Raw genomic sequence first — 19020 nt, forward strand, 5'->3', positions numbered from 1 at the left:
GCATGGTGGCTCACGCCTGTAATCCCAGCACTTTGGGAGGCCGAAGCAGGCGGATCACGAGGTCAGGAGATTGAGACTCTCCTGGCTAACATGGTAAAATCCCATCTCTACTAAAAAAAAAAAAAAAAAAAAACACAAAAAATTAGCCAGGTGTGGTGGCGGGTGCCTGTAGTCCCAGTTACTCAGGAGGCTGAGGCAGGAGAATAGCGTGAACCTGGGAGGTGGAGGTTGCAGTGAGCCGAGACCTCGCCACTGCACTCCAGCCTGGGCGACAGAGCAAGACTCTGTCTCAAAAAACAAAAAAAAGACTAGTCAAGTGCAGTAGTGAGGAGGGGGAAAAGAGTAGAACAAGGAGTTCGATCTGTAACTGATTGTGAAGTCAATTGACATAATTCACTACCTTCCAATCAGCCATGTTTTCATCTTTACCAGATCACTTATATGCGTTTTTTTCTTTACTTATATACTTTTTAATCCTGAAAGCATTTCTCAGGGAAACAGTGGTATCACACCCAGTTGTCTGGGTAGAAGAAATGGGGTATGTCTGCCCTTACAGTGTGACCTTCCCACTTCTGTCTTGAGAACCCTGTCCCCTCCATCCCAGATAGCTCTGTGCCCTCTGGAACCCACAGCCTGGCCCCTCAGTAGCCTCCCTACCTTGCAGTTGGGTGGGGGTGGGAGGAGGTCAAGAAAGAGGAAGTGAAAACCAAATACAAGGGCTACAGAGAAGTCCGGTCCACAAACCTCAATGTTTCAGCAGCACATGCTGTGAGAAAACAACGTGCAAGCTGTTTGTGGAGCATACCTTGGGGGTGCCAAGGCCACTGGTGCAAAGGTGTGCTTCTGGACATAAGTCACTCCACACAATGCTCACCCCAACCCTGTGAGGTACGGTACTGTCATCCCCATGTCACAGAATGAAGCCACTGAGCTGCACGGACATTGAGTATCTGGCAATACAGTGCAACAGTTAATAGCATGGGACCTAGGCCTGTTTAAATTGGGTTTAAATTCTGACTTCCCCACTTATTAGTGGTTCAGTCACCTGGGCCATTACTGACTTCCTTTGGCGTCAGTTTCTGCACCTGTAAAATGGGGCTAATTGGCTAACAGGGTTGTTGAGAGAGGTAAAAGACAGAATGTGTAGAAGGAGCTTAGTCAAGTGCCAAGCACAAGGGAGAACCCAGTGGAACTAAAATGAGCAGAGCTCTGAAATGAAGACCATTATAGAGTCCAAGGTTGACAGGATGGAATCGGGGGTTGTCCTGGCAAGCTGGGACCAGGCCACCAAGCCGAAGGTGCTGGTTTGGTGCTGCGTGAGAATGGAACACTGGCCAGGTGGACTCTGAAACATGAGCAGCTGGGCAGTTCTCCCACCGACCTTGTCCACCTTTGTCCAGAACTCTCTACCTATCTCTGGCTGCTTCCAAGGGTGGTGATTTCTGACAGAGGCAGCTGCACATGCAGAAGTTTCAGCTCAGCATCAGTGCTGGCCTTCAGGAGGCCGCATTGGCAGGCGGCAGCAGTGGCAGCCAATGGGCAGCAAAGCTTGTTGCTAAGGTCACTGTGAGCCTTATTTGGCGACATGGGGCTGACCCTGCATTCACCTCTGAGAACCCTGGGAAACGCCAACCACAGATGTGAAATATGAACATCTCAAAACCACAACTGCATTTCCTTTGAGAAAAGATTCGGCTCTCCTCCTCTCCAGCCTGCCTCCCTCCGCTGGATGCCTTTTGTACAGGGACTCACTACTGCAAGAGGCAAGAGCCTAGGCTACAAGAAGAGTCTGCTACAAACTAGTCCTGGGCAGGCCTGGACAGGGTGAGGGCAGGGGCTGCCATGCAGGCGGCCCTAGGACCTAGCAAGGACCTCCAAGGCTTCCGTTCACACCCAGCAGCTGCCAACCCCTGCCCAGGCCTCCCCCAACACAGCCGGAGGGCCTGTTCCTGGCCCCACTTCCTGCAGTCTTGGGAAGCCGGCTAGCGTGAGGAAGGTGCGTGGCACTCATGGAGGAAGTGGGCCTGCACTGGTGCTCTCACCATCTGCACCAGCCACACCGCTTCGGTGCAGCCTGGAGCTCAAACGGTTGGCGGTTTCAGTTTTTCACCTCCCTTTGGTGCATCTTCCAGCTTAACATTAAATAAGTAAAACTGTTGCTCCACCCCAGACAAATGTGGGAGGGAAGTTGTGTCTTCAATATTTCCCAAATAACACTTACTGCTCCCTCCCATTCATATAGCACCTTCGGGTCTGGGAGCTGTGTTCACATCTGCCATCTCATTAGATCCTCGCAACTCTGGCAAAGGTAATGACTGAGCTCACACCATGTGTCAGGGACATGAATGAATTTACAGAATTCACTGTAATTGTTCCCATTTTACAGAAGAGAAAACGAGACAAAGAGAAATTCAGTGATTGGTTCAAGGTCATCACAGAACTGGAATTTTCTCCCAGATGGCTGAGTTCCAAAGTCTGCCCTAGTCTCTTCTGCTACATTGCCTCTGTGGTACATACACAAGAACGAGTTTCATTTACCGATGAGAAAGTGAGGCTGAGGTGAAAGGGTGGTGTGGGGCCTGAGGTCAGGATTGATTCCTCAGTCCACGTCTCCTCCCAGAGGATGGTCCGCCAAGGTCCTTCATCTGCTCTCCCCCTTTAAAAACCACTGTTGGCCGGGCACGGTGGCTCACACCTGTAATCCCAGCACTTTGGGAGGCAGAGGCAGGTGGATCACCTGGAGTCAGGAGTTTGAGACCAGCCTGACCAACATGGAGAGACCCCGTCTCTACTAAAAACACAAAAATTAGCTGGGTGTGGTGGTGCATGCCTGCAATCCCAGCTACTTGGGAGGGTGAGGCAGGAGAATCGCTTGAACCAGGAAGGCAGAGGTTGTGATGAGCCGAGATCGCACCATTGCACTCCAGCTTGGGCAACAAGTGTGAAACTCCGTCTCAAAAAACAAACAAACAAACAAACAAACAAAAACACTGTCATGCCCCCACCGCCAGCTTGTCTCCTCCTGATGTGCAGGCTAAAAGTAGCCTTTCTTTTTAAGTGTGGCCCACGGAGCTCAGTGCCCTGCCTATCTGGAAGAGGCCGTGAAGCCCATCTATGTAGGTAAGGGGGGCAAAGCCAGGGCTAGGGAGAGTGTGCCACAAGGGACATCGCCTCCTATCACCTCCCCATTGCCTGCACACACTGGGGACAGTCAAATCATTCCTCAGGCTGGGGGTAGGAGCTATGGGTGGAAGAGCTGGGGCATCTGTCCACAGAATCCTCCCGAGTTGCCTGGAGGGGCTGGGATGCAGTCCAGACACTGGGGAGCCCGATGCAGACCCCTCCCTGGAGCACTGTCCTTCTCTTGGGCTCTTCAGGCCTGCCCTCACTCATGAACACATATTTTTTGTGTGTACTTCCTGCATTACAGGCACTCCCCAGGCACCGTGGACGCACAGTGAACAACACAGACCAGGTCCACGCGTAACAGACTTTGCGTCCCTGAGGGAGGCAGACGTTAGGCAAATAATCACACGGATCTCTGAAAAACATAGCTGCTATGAGACGGTGCAACTTCAGGGGTCTTAACCTACAAAGGAGTGTGTGGGATTAAGGGGTTAGGCAGCTGTTCCCAAGGAAGAGACATTTCAGGTGAGGAGAGGAATGGGGTAGAGTTGGCGGGGGTGGGGGTGGGGGGCTGGTTCTCGGCTCTCCCTGACTGCCCTCCTTCCCCGCATTCCAGTCGCTTCGGGAAATCTGTCGCTTCCATGAGAGCTTCTTTGCTGGTGTCCTCCAAGCTGCTACAAGTCGATGCCTTTGCCAGCTGTTGCTTTCAGTGTTTGTGCCTGGGTGAGCACAGCCGGTATGAAATGGCCCAGATTAACCAAGAGTCAGGGCCCCTCCTAAAGTACCTCTGAAAAGAGTTTTTCAGCATAAGCATGACATTAGCTTTTCCTAGAGAGGAAACCACCCCCAGGGCTGACAGCAAGCGGGCCAGGCTTAGAGGAAGCAAGTGCAGCGCTACGGCCCCTCCATGCCCGGCTGCAGACCGGACACCCTCACTGCCTTCCCCCAGAAGGCCCCCCGGCTCCCACCCCTGCTTCTTTTTCCCTGGGGGACTCTCCTTGTGGAAAAGAAACCCCAACACTAGAGGGTGCAAGTGAAACTGGAAAATGAAACTGTGATTTCCAGTTTCATTTTCCAGTTTCAATTTAGAAGCAGCTCTGCCAGCTTTCCACTGCCTGTGCCTCAGGGCAGCACAGAGGAGCTGAGGGGCAGGAAAAAGTGTTCCAGCCAGCAAGCACCCTGCTCCCTGGGTGCCCTCAGAGGGCGGGCACTGGACTGGTAGAACCCCTGAGCGGGGAGTTGTTGCAATGCAGATTCCTGGCTCTCCAGGCTCTGAGGCCATAGGTTTGGACCCTTTGGTGATTCTGATGTGCCTATGGACCTCACTGTGGCAGTCGTGGCCCCAGAGACCATCAGAACAGCCAGAGCACACCTGAGGCACGGCCTCATCCTCTCCAAGTCACTTCCTGCCACAAATGCTCAGGAAGAGCTGCTTCACTGTGCAGCATCTCCTGCCCTCTTCCATCTGGTGTTGGAGGCATCTTAGATGTTCTCTGGGACCTGAGGTCTGCAGGAAGCCCAGGCTGTGGTCTTCACACAAGGGTCTCTCTTTCCCACACTCCAGATTTCCCTTTAAGCTGCTAATTTGTAACAGGCATTTATAGAAACAGAACAAGATAGAGAAATTCTATTAAGGGCCCTTATGTGCTTTGCTCTGTCTGTTGCTCCATTTATTTGCAATTTATAGCCTAATCCAAGAGGATTTAAGGACAATTAAATCTTCCTTTCCCCTCAGTGTGTCTGTGTATGAGTGCATGTGTAAGAGTGTGTGGGGGTTGGGTCTTCCAATGTACCTTTGCCCTGGTTTGACCATGGGGGGAGAGGGTGGGCAGGTCTCCAGGCCTGCCAGATGTAGACCTTTCCTAATGTCTACAGCAAGTTTGTTCTTCAGTGTTTCTAGCATCAGTTTTTGATCAATCATTAATCAAAGTTGCAATAAAAAGATAATCTTCTCAGGACTGGGCTGTAAAGGTCCTGGCTGCAACCTTAAAAAACCCTTCTGTGGAGGCCTCAGAGTCAACAGAAAAGGGCCATGTGTCTGTGGCTGGATTTGGAGGTAAATGAATGCACTGTCCCTCTCTAACTGATGTGCACGAATATGAACTTCAGTCACCTGAGTGGCCATGGCCTCTTTCTTCACCTCTCCCTGCCAACGAAGCTGGTGGTGCCCTGGCTTCCAAGCCAGGTGGCAAAGCTGGGGAAGGAGGCCGTAGTTGGGCCCAAATATGAGGGCCTGGGGGCACCTCCATAGGTTGTGACTGCTGCAGCATGCTCTGGGGCCAGGCCTATGGCAGTGGAGGCAGGACAGCCCCCAGGACCACAGAGCCCCCGTAGTGGAGGGAGCCACTACTTGGGCGGCTCAGCTCATTCCTGCTGACTTGCTGCTGTACAGGGAAGAGGGGTGCCCAAGACAAAGAGGAGACACACTTCTCCCACGAGAAATAAAGCAAGCAGTTGTTCCTCTCCTGGGCCCAGCAGGGGTCAGAGGCTATGGGACCTTCACTCCTTCCCTCTCAGTGGAGAGGGTGGATCTGCTTTTTGGGGCATGAGGGCCCAGTTTCCTGACAAGCTGGAAAAGCAGGATTTAAGAGCTAGTATCAACAGGGAGAATGTGAGGCCCAGCATCAGGTTCAAGAAGCAAGGGGATCAAGGTTGCAGGGGAGGCGGGGAGCCTTAGCCTGACACAGCCCAGACCAACAGACTGAGGAGTCCAGAGAGCCCACATGCTCGCTCGGCCATCGCTAAGATGTGTAGTGTGTGAGAAGGTGTGAGAGGCACTCGCTTTTCTCTCCAGCCCCTTCCAACATATTATTGGGTCATGGGTGCCATGTTTTTAGACACATAAAAGAAATGGGTATTTTCAGAGAAGCGCAACCCTGGAGGTGCAGGGGAGTGAACTCAGCCATGAGAAATCATTCAAAGGATTGACCTCTGAACAGGGATAGACTTGCTCTCAATGGCTCCAAGCGGGGAAGCAGCAGAGAGGGGAACCTTTCCTGAAAGTCCAGTGTGGCCTCTGAAGACACACACACACACACACACACACACACACACACACACACACACACACTTTTTTGAGAGAGAACGAGAATGAAAAGATACACACTGAACTTTTAACAGTCGCTGTCTCTACCTGGTGACTGCGAATGATTTTAATTTTTTTCCTCTTGTGCTTACAATATTTTCTAAAATCTCTAAAATATACCCAAGTTACTTTCTTGTTATAGCAAAATAGGCATAAAATGTCTATGTCTATTTTAACCATTTTTAAGTGAGAGTTCCATAGTATGAAGTACATTCTCACTGTTGTGCAGCCATCACCACCACCTATCTCCAGAACTTTTTCATCACCCTCAACATAAACTCTGCATCCACTAAGCAGTATCTCCCTGTTCCTCCTCCTTCCAGCCACTGGCAGCCATCCTTCTACTTTCTGTCTCTATGAATTGCACTATTCTAGGTACCTCATATAAGTGGGATCATCTGGTATTTGTCTTTCTGTGTCTGGCTTATTTCACTTAGCATAATGTTTTTTAAGGTTCATCTATGTTATAACATGTACCAGAATTTCATTCCTTTTTAAATCTGAATTATGTTCCATTGTATGTATCCTCCATATTTTGTTTATCCACCCCTCTTGTCATGGACATCTGGGTTGTTTCCACCTTTTGGCCATTGTGAATAATACTGCTACAAACACTGGTGTACAAACATCACTTCGAGTCCCTGCTTTCAATTCTTTTGGGTATATTCCTAGAAGTGGAACTGCTGGATCATACGATAACTAAGTTTTTGAGGAACCACCACCCTGTTTTCAACAGAGGCTGCATGATTTTATGTTCCCACCAGCCATGCACAAAGGTACTATTTCTTCACCTCCTTGCCAACACTTATTTTCAGGTCGTCGTTGTTTTAAAATAGCCATCCTAAAAGATATGAAGTGGTGTCTTACTTATGGTTCTCATTTGCATTTCCCTAATCTAAATTACGTTTTAAAATCCATCTGAATCACGCCCTTGGTTCTTTCTCAATAAAATGGATCTTGCCCCCTTTTTTCTCTTCTTTATACCTATTCTCTACATTTTAAAAAATTATGGCAAAATATATATAACTTAAAACTTCACCATCTTAACCATTTTCAAGTGTAGAGTTCACTATTAAGTATATTCACATTGTTGTGTCCTAACGCAAATATAGTGTATAATGGCAAAAAGAAACAAAAGGCTATCTAAAGAAAAAGAAAGCCGTGAATTCTTGGACCCTGGAGATGTTCACAGACAGATTGGATCAATCTCAGCAGGGATTTTCATTCATCTTCTGAGCACCTCTGCTGGGCTGGGCTCTGTGCCAGGCAGGGGGCTCCAAGGTGTGTGTGGCCTGGACTCTGCCCTCAGGGTTCAGCCTCTGTGGGGAGCAGTTACACCCAAGGGCTGCTATGGGCACAGAGAGGCACCCTGTTGTGTGGGTGTGGCATTGGGAAGGGGCATAAGTGAGGTGGCACGTGAGTTCAGGTGGGAAGGACGAGCAGACATGTACATGTGCAGAGAAGGGAACTGGCATGTGTAGCTGGGCTGTGGCAGCACATCTCACAACCGCCATTACAGGAGCATCTATTAATCATTTCTGTCTGTCTCCCTATTTGATTATAAGCTGTATGAGACCAGAGCTGGTGGTTTTGTTCACTGCTGCATTGCTGCCATGCCCAGCACAGGCAAGTGTAAAAGAAACACTTGCTGGATAAATGAGTGGTTGATGATGAGGAAAAAGGAGACATTTCTTTCCAGAATCTTGGCTGTGAGAAGCAGACAGCAGGGCTGTACTCCACGGGGAAGGCAGGATAGCAGGAAGCATTACACAGGTGATGGAGACAGGAGCACGGCAGGAGCCATTGAAGAAGAAGAGTTGGAAGATTCCCTGGTTGAGAGAATGGAAAGGCGTAATTGCTGGGGAGAGGCCCCTGAAGAAAGGGGAAAGGCTGGGATGCAGGCTCAGTGGAAGGAGAGGAGTCTGTTTATGAGACTCAGATGGCCAATGTGAAAAAGACAGACGATACCAACTGCTATATGAATGGGAAGTACACTGCATGGGGAACTCTCCTACACTGGAGGCATGTTCTTCCTGTTATTCCAGATTCAGACAGCACTCTGGTCGCTGGTTGGTGCAGGCCACCATTTGAGCCAATTAGGGGAATCCTAATATCTGCGCTTGGACTATCAGAAATGAGTGCTGTATGCCCAGAGCAATTTCCAAGATGGGCCTGAATCCATGAGTCATGGCACTACACGGAGCCCAGGGTTGGCTCTGAGCCTAACAGCCTCCAAAATGTCAACTTTGCTCATGTGCCACCTTGTCCTTCATCTCATGGCATGCAGCTGGCAGGACTTCAGTTGACAGAAGGTAGACCCTGCTCTTTTCAAAAAGCACACAGGACAGGTGTTGATAGGCCAGCCCCTCCCACTGAGCTCTGGTTACTGCGGTGAAGTCCACCAGGAGGTTCAGCGCCCACTGTGGCTCTGCCTGAGGGGCCTCTGTGCACACTCAGTCCAGGCACTAGCATCCCAGCCCCCGGCCAGTGGTCCAACTCCAGACTCACTGCACAGAGCCCCTTGCAACTGATGTGTGCCAACATGGAGCCCACACGGGGCAGCTCAGCGTGACACCTGCACAGCTCAAGACTGAGAGAAGGACATGCTGACTCCATGTGTGGTCTGTTTTTTTATTGCATCTTCCTTCTCAAGTTGGAAGAGGCTGTACTGAATTACCAAATGGCATGATACTCGCTGTGGGGGAGCACAGAGGAGTGTCTGGCAGTCCCTGGGATGATGTTACAGTCCAGAGGTGGGGATGAGATGAGCCCAGACGATGCAATGGGGATGCAATCAAGACACAATGTCGTTAGAAGCCATAGTATGTTCTTTCATGCCATGTGTTTCCCAGCTCAGAGGAGTGAGGGGTCAAGGAGGGGTGGGGTGGCCCCCTGGGACCCTGCTCTAGGATGCATGTGTAAGGACCCACATACAAACCCACAGAATTCAAGAGCTAGCCAGGCCTGGACCCATTTAGGAGAGCCCCATTGGCTGATTTCCTATCTGGGACAAAGGCCACAGACAGCAGGCCTCCCTTGGCCACACCCACATCCCCAGAACACATGCTCCACTATCCCTAGTCTAACTACAACCCCATATGAACTGTGTCCCATTCATGTTGGCCTAGAAACTGGGAAGTACCTGGCATGGGGTCCTCTGCTTCCTCCCCATGACTGCCTGGAGCTCTGGGGAGACCACCAAGAGGCCATTTTTGTGGCTAGGAAATGTCTGTGGCAGCTGTGGACACCACAGGCCCTCCCTGGACCCTTCTGAAGCAGAGGTCACATTCCTAAAGATTCTTAACTGCCAGCTCCAATCTCTTGCTTCTTCCTGATAGTCTCATCTTAGTAAGGAGTGAAGATAATCTTTTCCCAGTTCCATGAGGTCCTCTCAGATCCAAAATGCTCTAAGTTCAAGGGCAAAGCATGAAGAAAGGGAGCCACAGATACTAATTTGTGGTTTTAGTTCAGTGGTTTTCCACCCTGGCTACAGAGTAGAGTTACCTAAGGAGCTTTTAAAAAATACTCATGTCCAAATATTCCAACAAGCACTTTGCAAAGAGAAGATCTAAACGGCTAACAAACATATGAAAAGTTGCTCAGCTGTATTAGTCATCAGGGAAATGCAAATTCAAACCACATTATGATATCACTACATACCTGCCAGAATGGCTAACATGAAAAAGATAGAAAATATCAATGGCTGGCAAAAATGTGAAGCAACCAGAACTCTCATACATTGCTGGAGGGAATGTAAATGGGTACAGCCACCTGGGAACATTATTTGGCACAGGTACTAAAGCTGAACATACTCATATCCATGCTTGCCCAGCAATGGATATAAATGTGCTCCAAAAATACACACTAGCATGTCATTTCAATAGTCATAATAGTTCTGAACTGTAAATAACAACTCGAATATCCAAAAATCCATCACAGTAGAATGGATAGAGAAATTGAGGAATATCCATAGAGTGGAATACCCTATAGCAAGAAGAGTGAATAAACTGCAGCTCTAAGTAACAACTTGGATGAATCATTTCACGAACATAACAAGAGGATATATACTGCATGATTCCATTTACATCATATAAAGTTTGAAAACAGGAGAAATGATTCCATACCATTATAAGCTAAAATGGACGTTAGCCTTTGGAGCCAAGTAGTAAGCAGTTTCATGATTTGGATGCTGGTTACTCGGGGTCAATTCATTTGTGAAAATTCACTGAGCTTTACACTTATGGTTTGTGCTTTTTTCTTTTTTTTTGCATATATGTCATCCTTTAACAAACACTTAAAAAATTTTTGAAACCCACATCAATCCAGTCAGATTCTTTTGGGTGGGAGCAAGATCCAGGCATCAATATTTTTTAATATCCCAGATGACAGTAATGTACAGCCAGGATTGAAAGTCACTGGTTTAATATCTTGGGAAAAGTAGATCCACTCAAGACCTCAAAGGGTCCTGACAAAGGCCACTTCCAGCTCAGTAGAGTGAGACAGTGGGGTGGGAAGATGTCCATGTTTTGGATGTGGGCTGGTGTCTTGCATGGGCAGAGGTATTGCAGCATGCTGTTGTAATGTGTATCTTCCTTGGCAGTGTCTGTTGAAAGCTGGTTGCGTCAGTTTGTAACGGGGTGTAATGGCAACAAGGTGGGCCCAACCCCACCCCAGGAAGTGGATCACTGAGCGCAGCTTCTACAGGGCCATTTGTAGAGAGGTGGCAGCTGGGCTTCCCAGGGGCTGCCACCCAGGGCAGAGCCAGTGCTGAGGCTCGGACAACCCGAGCAGGGTGGGGAGAAGGCCTGACTCAGGGTGTTTATGTTTGTGGGTAATGACAGTCAGTTCTGGGCTCCAGATGATGCTTACTCCCTGGCCTCTGTGTTCAGATTAGGAACTTGCAACATCTTGCTGAGGACCACGTCAGGCTCAGCTCTAAGTGCTGTGGCTGAGAATTTTCCTTCCTTTTTGTGGGGTTAGTGGCAGCCTCCCTAGCAATGGCTGACCTCTAGCATACTCTGGTCAAACTACAGGCAGCTGGGACAAGACAGGACATGGGGCTCACAGACAGGTATTCCACCCACCTGGGCCCTCTCAACTCTCCCAGAAATGCATGGGCCACGAACCTCCTGCTGCGGGAGGGGCAGTGCAGAGAGGTCTCAACAAGCTTCCCTTGGCCCTCTGGGATCTCCACCATCCACAGTGTGTGGGGCTGAGCTGCAGGCTAGGTCTTCAGGTGGTGTCCCTGCACATCTGCTTTGCAGCGTGGCGTCTATGGAGCAAGAGTGAACAGGAAGGGGCCTGGGGCCTCCTGTAGCTCTGCCGGGCAGGGACGCTGCGGGGCCTCAGCTGGGCTTGCTTGGCTAAAGGGTACAGAGTGGCGTAGGCTGCAAGAGGACAAGCTAAGCTGATGAAGGCTCTATCACTCAAGGGTAGCCATGTAAAAAAAAAATCCCTACAGGAAAAGAAGCATGAATAAGACAGGCGGGGCATAACGGTGTCTCCCCACTGAAGCTGCAACTCTCCACTTCACTGGCTTCAGCCTCCTCTCTGGGAAATGGGGGCAATGTCCCCTAGGCCTTTTCCTCCTGTCCAGTAGGGCTGAAGGTCCACAGGCCAGAGGGAGGCCTGGGTCCTGAGGAGTCTACCTGTTCGGCCCCTGGCTGGGACCTCAACCCCCATGTGCCACGTCACCTCCCTTGTCTGTGAAATACCACAACAGCAGCTCTTGCCAGCCAGTGACACTACCCCTTCCTGTTGTCTTCTTTACAAAGCATTTATGAAATGTTTCCTTTTCTTTTTTTTTTTTTTTTTTTTTTGAGACGGAGTCTCATGCTGTTGCCCAGGCTGGAGTGCAGTGGCGCGATCTCGGCTCACTGCAAGCTCCGCCTCCCGGGTTCCCGCCATTCTCCTGCCTCAGCCTCCTGCGTAGCTGGGACTACAGGCGCCCGCCACCGCGCCCGGCTAATTTTTTGTATTTTTAGTAGAGACGGGGTTTCACTGTGGTCTCGATCTCCTGACCTTGTGATCCGCCCGCCTCGGCCTCCCAAAGTGCTGGGATTACAGGCTTGAGCCACCGCGCCCGGCCTGAAATGTTTCCTTTTCATGCTTCAGGAAACGGGTGGCCAGGAGGAGTTCTAGATTTCACTTTTTTTCCCTAGAGACATGTGTGCTTCGAAATACACAAATTAAACAAAAACCAGGGCTGACTGGGACCAGGAGAGTAAGGGAGGCAGGCAAATCCAGGAAATAGCCTTGCAAGAGAGTGATGCAGGGAACTGGGCTCCTGATTTTCCTCGGGGGCATCTGGGGGTGTGAAGTGTGACTGTGGGCAAGGCCTAGGCCTCTGGGCTCTGGTGTGTCCTCATCCCCATGGATGAAGCAAATGGCACTTTTGCATCATGAAGCAAAACTGGCACTTTTGCATCATGACAAGCACATGGCACTTTTGCATCATGAAGCAAAACTGACCTGGAAACACATAAGTCGGGTGGGTCCCACCTGAGGGACTCCTAATATCAGGCCTGGTAGAATATAAACATCCAACTTCACCTTCCAGACCCAGATCTGACTCTTCTAGCAAAGATCTGCTATCCAGGAAGCTATTTAGTCATTTCCCACTGATAAAACCATGACTTTTTTTTTTTTTTTTTTTTTTTTGAGACTATTTTAAGCCTGTCATGTACCACTGATTTTTTTTTTTTTTTTTTTTTTTTTTTTTTTTGAGACTGAGTTTTGCTCTTGGCACCCAGGCTGGAGTGCAGTGACCCGATGCCTCCCAGGTTCAAGTGATTCTCCTGCCTCAGCCTCCTGAGTAGCTGAGATTACAGGCACCTGCCACCATGCCTGGCTAATTTTTGTATTTTTAGTAGAGACGGGTTTTTGCCATGTTGGCCAGGGTGGTCTTGAACCCCTGACCTCAAGTGATCCACTGCTTCAGCCTCCCAAAATGCTGGGATTACAGGCATCAGCCACTGCGCCTGGCCCTGTCCTGTAACTTCTGAGTCATCATAAATTCTCCTGGCTTCCCTTTATTTACATGCTTATTTTCCTTCTCAAATCACTCCAGTAAGTATGTAAGTCACTAATTTATTGCCCTCTATTATCTGCATTATGGTTAAAAACATCGACATGAACAAACAAACAAACAAAAGCCCTTGAGTAGCCTAGATAAGTCACAAAGCTCATACCCAGACTCTCAATGAAGAGAGTCTCTCAGGGCTCACTTAGGGACTATTCATTCTTGTTTTATTTTTTTTAAATGTTCATACCCTCCCTGCTTGAGTATCCTTGTTTTAGATGCAAATCAGAAAAGGTTCGTGTATTGATCACAGTCCCAGCAGGAAGCAGATGCACACTCCACTGGTAACAGGAGAGACTGAGGAAGGGACTGTTTCCAAGGATGAGCAGGATGAAGAGAAACCCTCAAGGAAAGGTGAAACACCCTGCAGCCAGCAACAGTGGGAGCTGTGACCACCAATCCCCAGGGAGGAGGTGGGAGGGCTCCTGGAACCCAGAGAGACCTGTAGGAGGGGGTTGCCAGCAGGAGCTGTGGTTTTAGGGTGAAAAACACAGGCACTATTGACCTGAGACCTGGCAAGGGAGGGAGCTGGGGAGATAAAGCACCTCCCAATTCCCCTCCCAGCCTCCAACCTCTGGTCAGGGAAGGGGTCTTCAATTGGCCAAACCCAACTGGAAGCATGGGGACCTGGAGCCTGGCTGATGGAATCCGCAAAGGTCAAACCCTGGGAGGTGTGGGAAAGGGCAGAAAATCAACAGGAGCAGGGATGTGTCGGGGGATGGCAAACAAAGAACGCCCAGCAGAGTCACCAGGGCATTTGAAAAGATACATCAGAAGCTAACATGCTGTAATGTGGCACTCTCACCACAAATACATAGGATGAGAGGCAGCCAGGGACAGAGGCGGCCATGAAGAAAGGTTTGAAGAATCCCAGCAAAATGATTGGGGTCCACATCATGGAGGAACAAATAGCTCTACTTAGTAATTCCAAGGTAATAGCTTAATAGCTTAATAATTCCAAGGTAAACAAGTGTTTTCATAAAGAGGACTCTGAATGATCAACAAAAGGTTGAATGTCACTGTACTGCTTCACAGAGCTGTTACAGGTCAGGGAAGACTATAACACAATGTAGAGATAGATCCATACAAGAGAGGTGCAACAGGGTTTCCAGTTCAACACGTCAGTTATTTACACTCCCAGTTTCCTTTCTATCTTGAAGCACCACTAAAATGCTAGTCTAGAAATCAAATGCGGCCAGGTGCAGTGGCTCACGCCTATACTTCCAGCACTTTGGTAGGCCAAGGCAGGAGGATCATTTGAGTCCAGGAGTTCTAGACCAGCCTGGGCAACATAGTAAGACCTTGTCTTTAAAAAAAAAAAAAAAAAAAAAAAAAAAAAAAAAAAATTGGCTGGGTGTGGTGGTGTATACCTGGAGTCTCAGCTACTCAGGAGGCTGAGGTGGGAGGATCACTTGAGCCCAGGAGTTTGAGGCTGCAGTGAGCTATGGTCACACCACTATACTCCAGTCTGGGCAACAAAGTGATACCTTATCTCTTAAAAAAATCAAATGGGGCCAGGCGTGGTGGTTCACACCCGTAATCCCAGCACTTTAGGAGGATGAGGAGGATGGATTACTTGTGATCAGAAGTTCGAGACCAGCTTGGCCAACATGGTGAAACCCCATCTCTACTAAAAATACGAAAAGTAGTCGGGCATGGTGGCACATGCCTGTAGTCCCAGGTACTTGGGAGGCTGAGGTATGAGAATCACTTGAACCCGGGAGGCAGAGGTTGCAATGAGCCAAGATCGTGCCACTGCACTCCAGCTTGGGTGACAAAGCGAGACTCTGTCTCAAACAAACAAACAGACACACAAACAAAAAACCAAATGGTATTAACTCTCAAAGGCAAAGGAAATGGTAAAGGAGACATGAGTGGCTGAAAGAGTTCCCCAAACTCCAGGAAGCTGGGAGGCAGGTAGAGGAATAATGACTGATATGGAGGAAGCTAGGCTCTGAAGGGCTTGCAGAGGGGGCACACTGACAGGAGGCAAGCCGCTTTACCCCTGGAAACCTGCAGGAGGAGCTCAGACTTGGGGAGACCAGGTGTTGTGGATGGTGGGGCTGAGGTACAGCAGCCAGTGAGGGTAATGAATGTAGGAAACTGGTTGAAATCCTCCCCAGGTCTCACCTCCACACCCTGCCCCACACAGCTGGAGACAAAGACACTGAACAGGAGAGAGACAGGCAGGAGGGAAGGCAGATGAATACAGAGATGAAGATGGAGGTGAGGGAAAAGTCTGAAGAACGAAGTGTGGGACTCAATGTCCCACCCACTTACCTTGCCCCGCCTCACCCCAGGTCTATATCACTCTGGATGAGGGTATGGTGGATTTAAAAGATGGTTGCAAATTCTTTGACTTTTCTCCAGTGGAGAGGTGGGTCTGTGTCTCCTTCCCTGAACCTGTGTGGATTTCTGACCACAGTGGAAACGAGCTATGTGATTTTCACGGTTGGGACATACACAGCCATGCAGCTTCTGTTTTGCTGGCCAGAACACTCACACCAGAGACTTGAGCTACCTCGTAAGAGGCCCAGTGACCAGGCCATGGTGCTGGAAACACCATGTGTAGTCTCTCAACAGCTGAGCCCAGCCTTCCAGCTCTCTTTGCCAAGTGAACAACCATCTTACAAGTGGACCCTTTAGCCCCAGCTGTTCCAACTCCCAGTCATTCCAGTCACCTCTGGTCATTCCAGTCATCCCAGTCATTGTAGAATAAAGAGCCGTGCCCTTCTGAATCCTTGACAGTGGCCCTAAAAATGGTGGTTGTTTTATGCTACTAAGTTTTGGGGTGGTTTGTTATGTAGTGATCAATAACTAGAACTAGGAGTTAGAATGCTTCTCTTGAGAGCAGAATGGCTTCAGGGTGGTGGTTCTCAACAGGGTGACTTTGTCCCCCAGGGGACATTTGGCAATGTTTACAGACATTTTGGTTATCACATCTCTGGGAGGGGGGTTACTACTGGCATTTAGTAGATAGAAGTCACTGGTGCTGCTAAACATTCTACAGTGCACGAGACTTTGGTCCAACATGTCACTAGTACCAAGGCCGAGAAACCTAGCTCTAGAGAAAAGGTGCTCATGGCCAGGTGCAGTGGCTCACATCTGTAATCCCAGCACTTTGGGAGGCCAAGGTGGGTGGATCATGAGGTCAGGAGATTGAGACCATCCTGGCTAACATGGTGAAACCCCATTTCTACTAAAAATACAAAAACTTAGCTGGGCGTGGTGGCGGGCACCTGTAGTCCCAGCTACTAGGAAGGCTAAGGCAGGAGAATGGCATGAACCCGGGAGGCAGAGCTTGCAGTGAGCCGAAGATCGCACCACTGCACTCCAGCCCGGGTGACGGAGCGAGACTCCGTCTCAAAAAAAAAAAAAAAAGGTGCTCATTGGAGGCTTGTTAACTAAAAGACTGGCTTGCTTCCTGTAGTGAAACCCCAGCTGATAAATTCTGCCCAAGCAGAGTTTAGTTCAGCCTCTTATTGCTCCATTAATAAATACCAGCAGATAGCTGAGATATTTGGCATTTAAGGAAAGCCTCCAACAAGGAGAGATGGAGAGACAGAGAGAGGGAGAAGAAAGAAGAAGGGAGAAGAAGAAGAAAGAAGAAGAAGGAAGAAGAAAAAGGAGGAGGAGAAGAAGAAGAAGAAGGAGGAGGAGGAGGAGGGCGGAAGAAGGAGGAAGAAGGAGGAGGAAGAAGAAGGAGGAGGAGGAAGAAGAAGAAGGAGGAGGAGGAGGAGGAAGAAGGAAGAAGAAGAAGAAGGAAGAAGAAGGAAGAAGAAGAAGAAGAAGAAGAAGAAGAAGAACAACAACAACAACAACAACAACAACAACAACCAGCCCCGCCACTGCTGCCACCTCCAGTTGGAAACAAAAACAAAATAGAGACTAGAAGACTATTAAAACAAATGGACAAATGAAAAATAAATAGTGCCTCAAGAAGAATAAGATGGAGACAGTATATGCATAAAAAAGAATGTGGTATTTTTGAAAAAGAATAGGCAGAACAAGAATGAGTACTAGGATATTAGAAAAAGAAAGCCAAAATTAAAAAAAAAAAACCAACAGAAGGATTGGAGTATGAAGTCAATGAAGGTTTCCCAAGAAAATAGACCAAAAAGGCAAAGAGATGAAAAGCAGGAGAGAAAACATAAGGAAACTAAAACATTAATCCAGATGATCCAACAGATAAAACAGAGGGAAGAAAATTATTAAAGAAATAATATAAGAAAATCTTCCGGAACTCAAAGATGCTACATAACTCAGCAGTGACGAATATGTCCACACTCACTATTGAGTTAACCACAGATTGTGTTATGTTCTTATTGGAAGGATGGAGGGAGGAAAAGTGGGGATGGTTCTGTAGGAAAGTTCAATCCTCATCTACCACAAGAAGTCAACAAATGCCTAAAATTGGTAGATCAAAAAATAGTATAAACAGAAATGGAAATTAGTAAATGGTTGAAAGAGGCAGCCTATAGAGAGGGAAACTGCGAAAGGTGGGGAAGGGATTTTTATTATGGGCTTCTCAGTACAATTGATATTTAAACCATACGTATGCATTATTTTTTATTTATTTTTAATGGACACATAATAATTGCAGTGCAGTGTGATGTTTCTAGACATACATATAGTGTGTCATGATCAAATCAGGATAATTAGCATACCTATCACCTTAAACACTTGTCATTTCTTTGTGGTGACAACATTCAAAATCAACTCTTCCAGCCATTTTGAATTTGTGTATTATTTTGATAAATTTGATGAAATAGAAATTAATTTAAAATGGGTACAATTTTAAAACTGCAATGTGATGGGATCAAATTTAATAATTTGGAAAATTCGCTTATATAGAAGAGTCATGTCTCTCTAAGAACACTCAACGAACTGGCATAGGTGGGCATAAGCACCATCAGCATGGAAGGGTTCCTCCTGATGTCACAGGCCACTAAGGCAGTTGGTGGGGTGTGGGTGGGGATGAAAGCCAGGAATGGCAGCCCTTAGGTGGTCACCATTTCCCCTGGCAGCCTGTATTTGCTTGGGAGACCTGTCTCTTGGGTATAGATCCTACTGGGCTGCTAAAGAAGAGAGGTGCTAATCCTTTTAGAATGACTTCTGGGAATTCACTAGGATGCCCTGCCTCTCCTACTCAGGACGTGGAAAAAAATGCTGGGTTTACCAAAGGTGGATGAGCCAGGCCCAGGACTAGAGCCACAGGGCCTCTCCCTGGATGGGCTATAGTCAGGCTGTCTCAGCAGCTAAAAGAGGCTGTACACATTTATTGTCAGCAGAAGCTGGGACAGATGAGCCTTGGTTACCATCTCCTACCTGGAGCTCCCCTGGGAGGTGCCAATCATAGGGGATGGGAGGACACATACAACGCTTGCTGGGGCTCCGGCGTTACCGCTGAGGTGCATCTCCTTGGCCACTAGCCCTGGGGTCTGACCTCCCCTTCTTTCTTTTCCTCTACCCACTATTCTTCCTATTTCCTTTCTTTCCCACCTCTCCCTCAGTTCTCTAGAGCTCTGTGCAGGGATTACTTAACAAACTTACCTGCTGAAATGCACTTTTTTTTTTTAAACCTTTTAAATTGTTACTTTTTTTTTAACCTTTTAAATTGTCACTTTTAAAAAACTATACCATCCTTAGATAAGCAGGAGATATTCTTTGTAGAAAAATAAGAAAATATTAAAAATCATCCATGATTCGATTAGTCAGAAAACTCCAC

At 48.2% G+C, this 19020-nt stretch overlaps 1 protein-coding gene across 8 annotated transcripts in view; it reads right to left on the reverse strand.

The window, feature by feature from the left end:
- Positions 1-19020, reverse strand: part of LOC126956020 (uncharacterized) — a 297028-nt gene that overhangs the window by 78134 nt on the left and 199874 nt on the right. Inside the window, exon 4 of one of the 8 annotated variants that reach the window (XM_050792891.1) lies at positions 3436-3913. The exons of 6 other annotated variants lie outside the window; for them this stretch is intronic. In XM_050792891.1, the coding sequence (XP_050648848.1) occupies positions 3903-3913 (11 nt within the window). In that variant the 3' untranslated portion in view covers positions 3436-3902. Of the gene's footprint in view, positions 1-3435; positions 3914-12923; positions 15708-19020 lie in introns of those variants that run through there. One more of the 8 variants, XM_050792887.1, reaches the window with a different exon arrangement.

Source organism: Macaca thibetana, chromosome 6 (assembly GCF_024542745.1).
Source record: "Macaca thibetana thibetana isolate TM-01 chromosome 6, ASM2454274v1, whole genome shotgun sequence".
Classification (NCBI taxonomy): Eukaryota; Metazoa; Chordata; class Mammalia; order Primates; family Cercopithecidae; genus Macaca; species Macaca thibetana.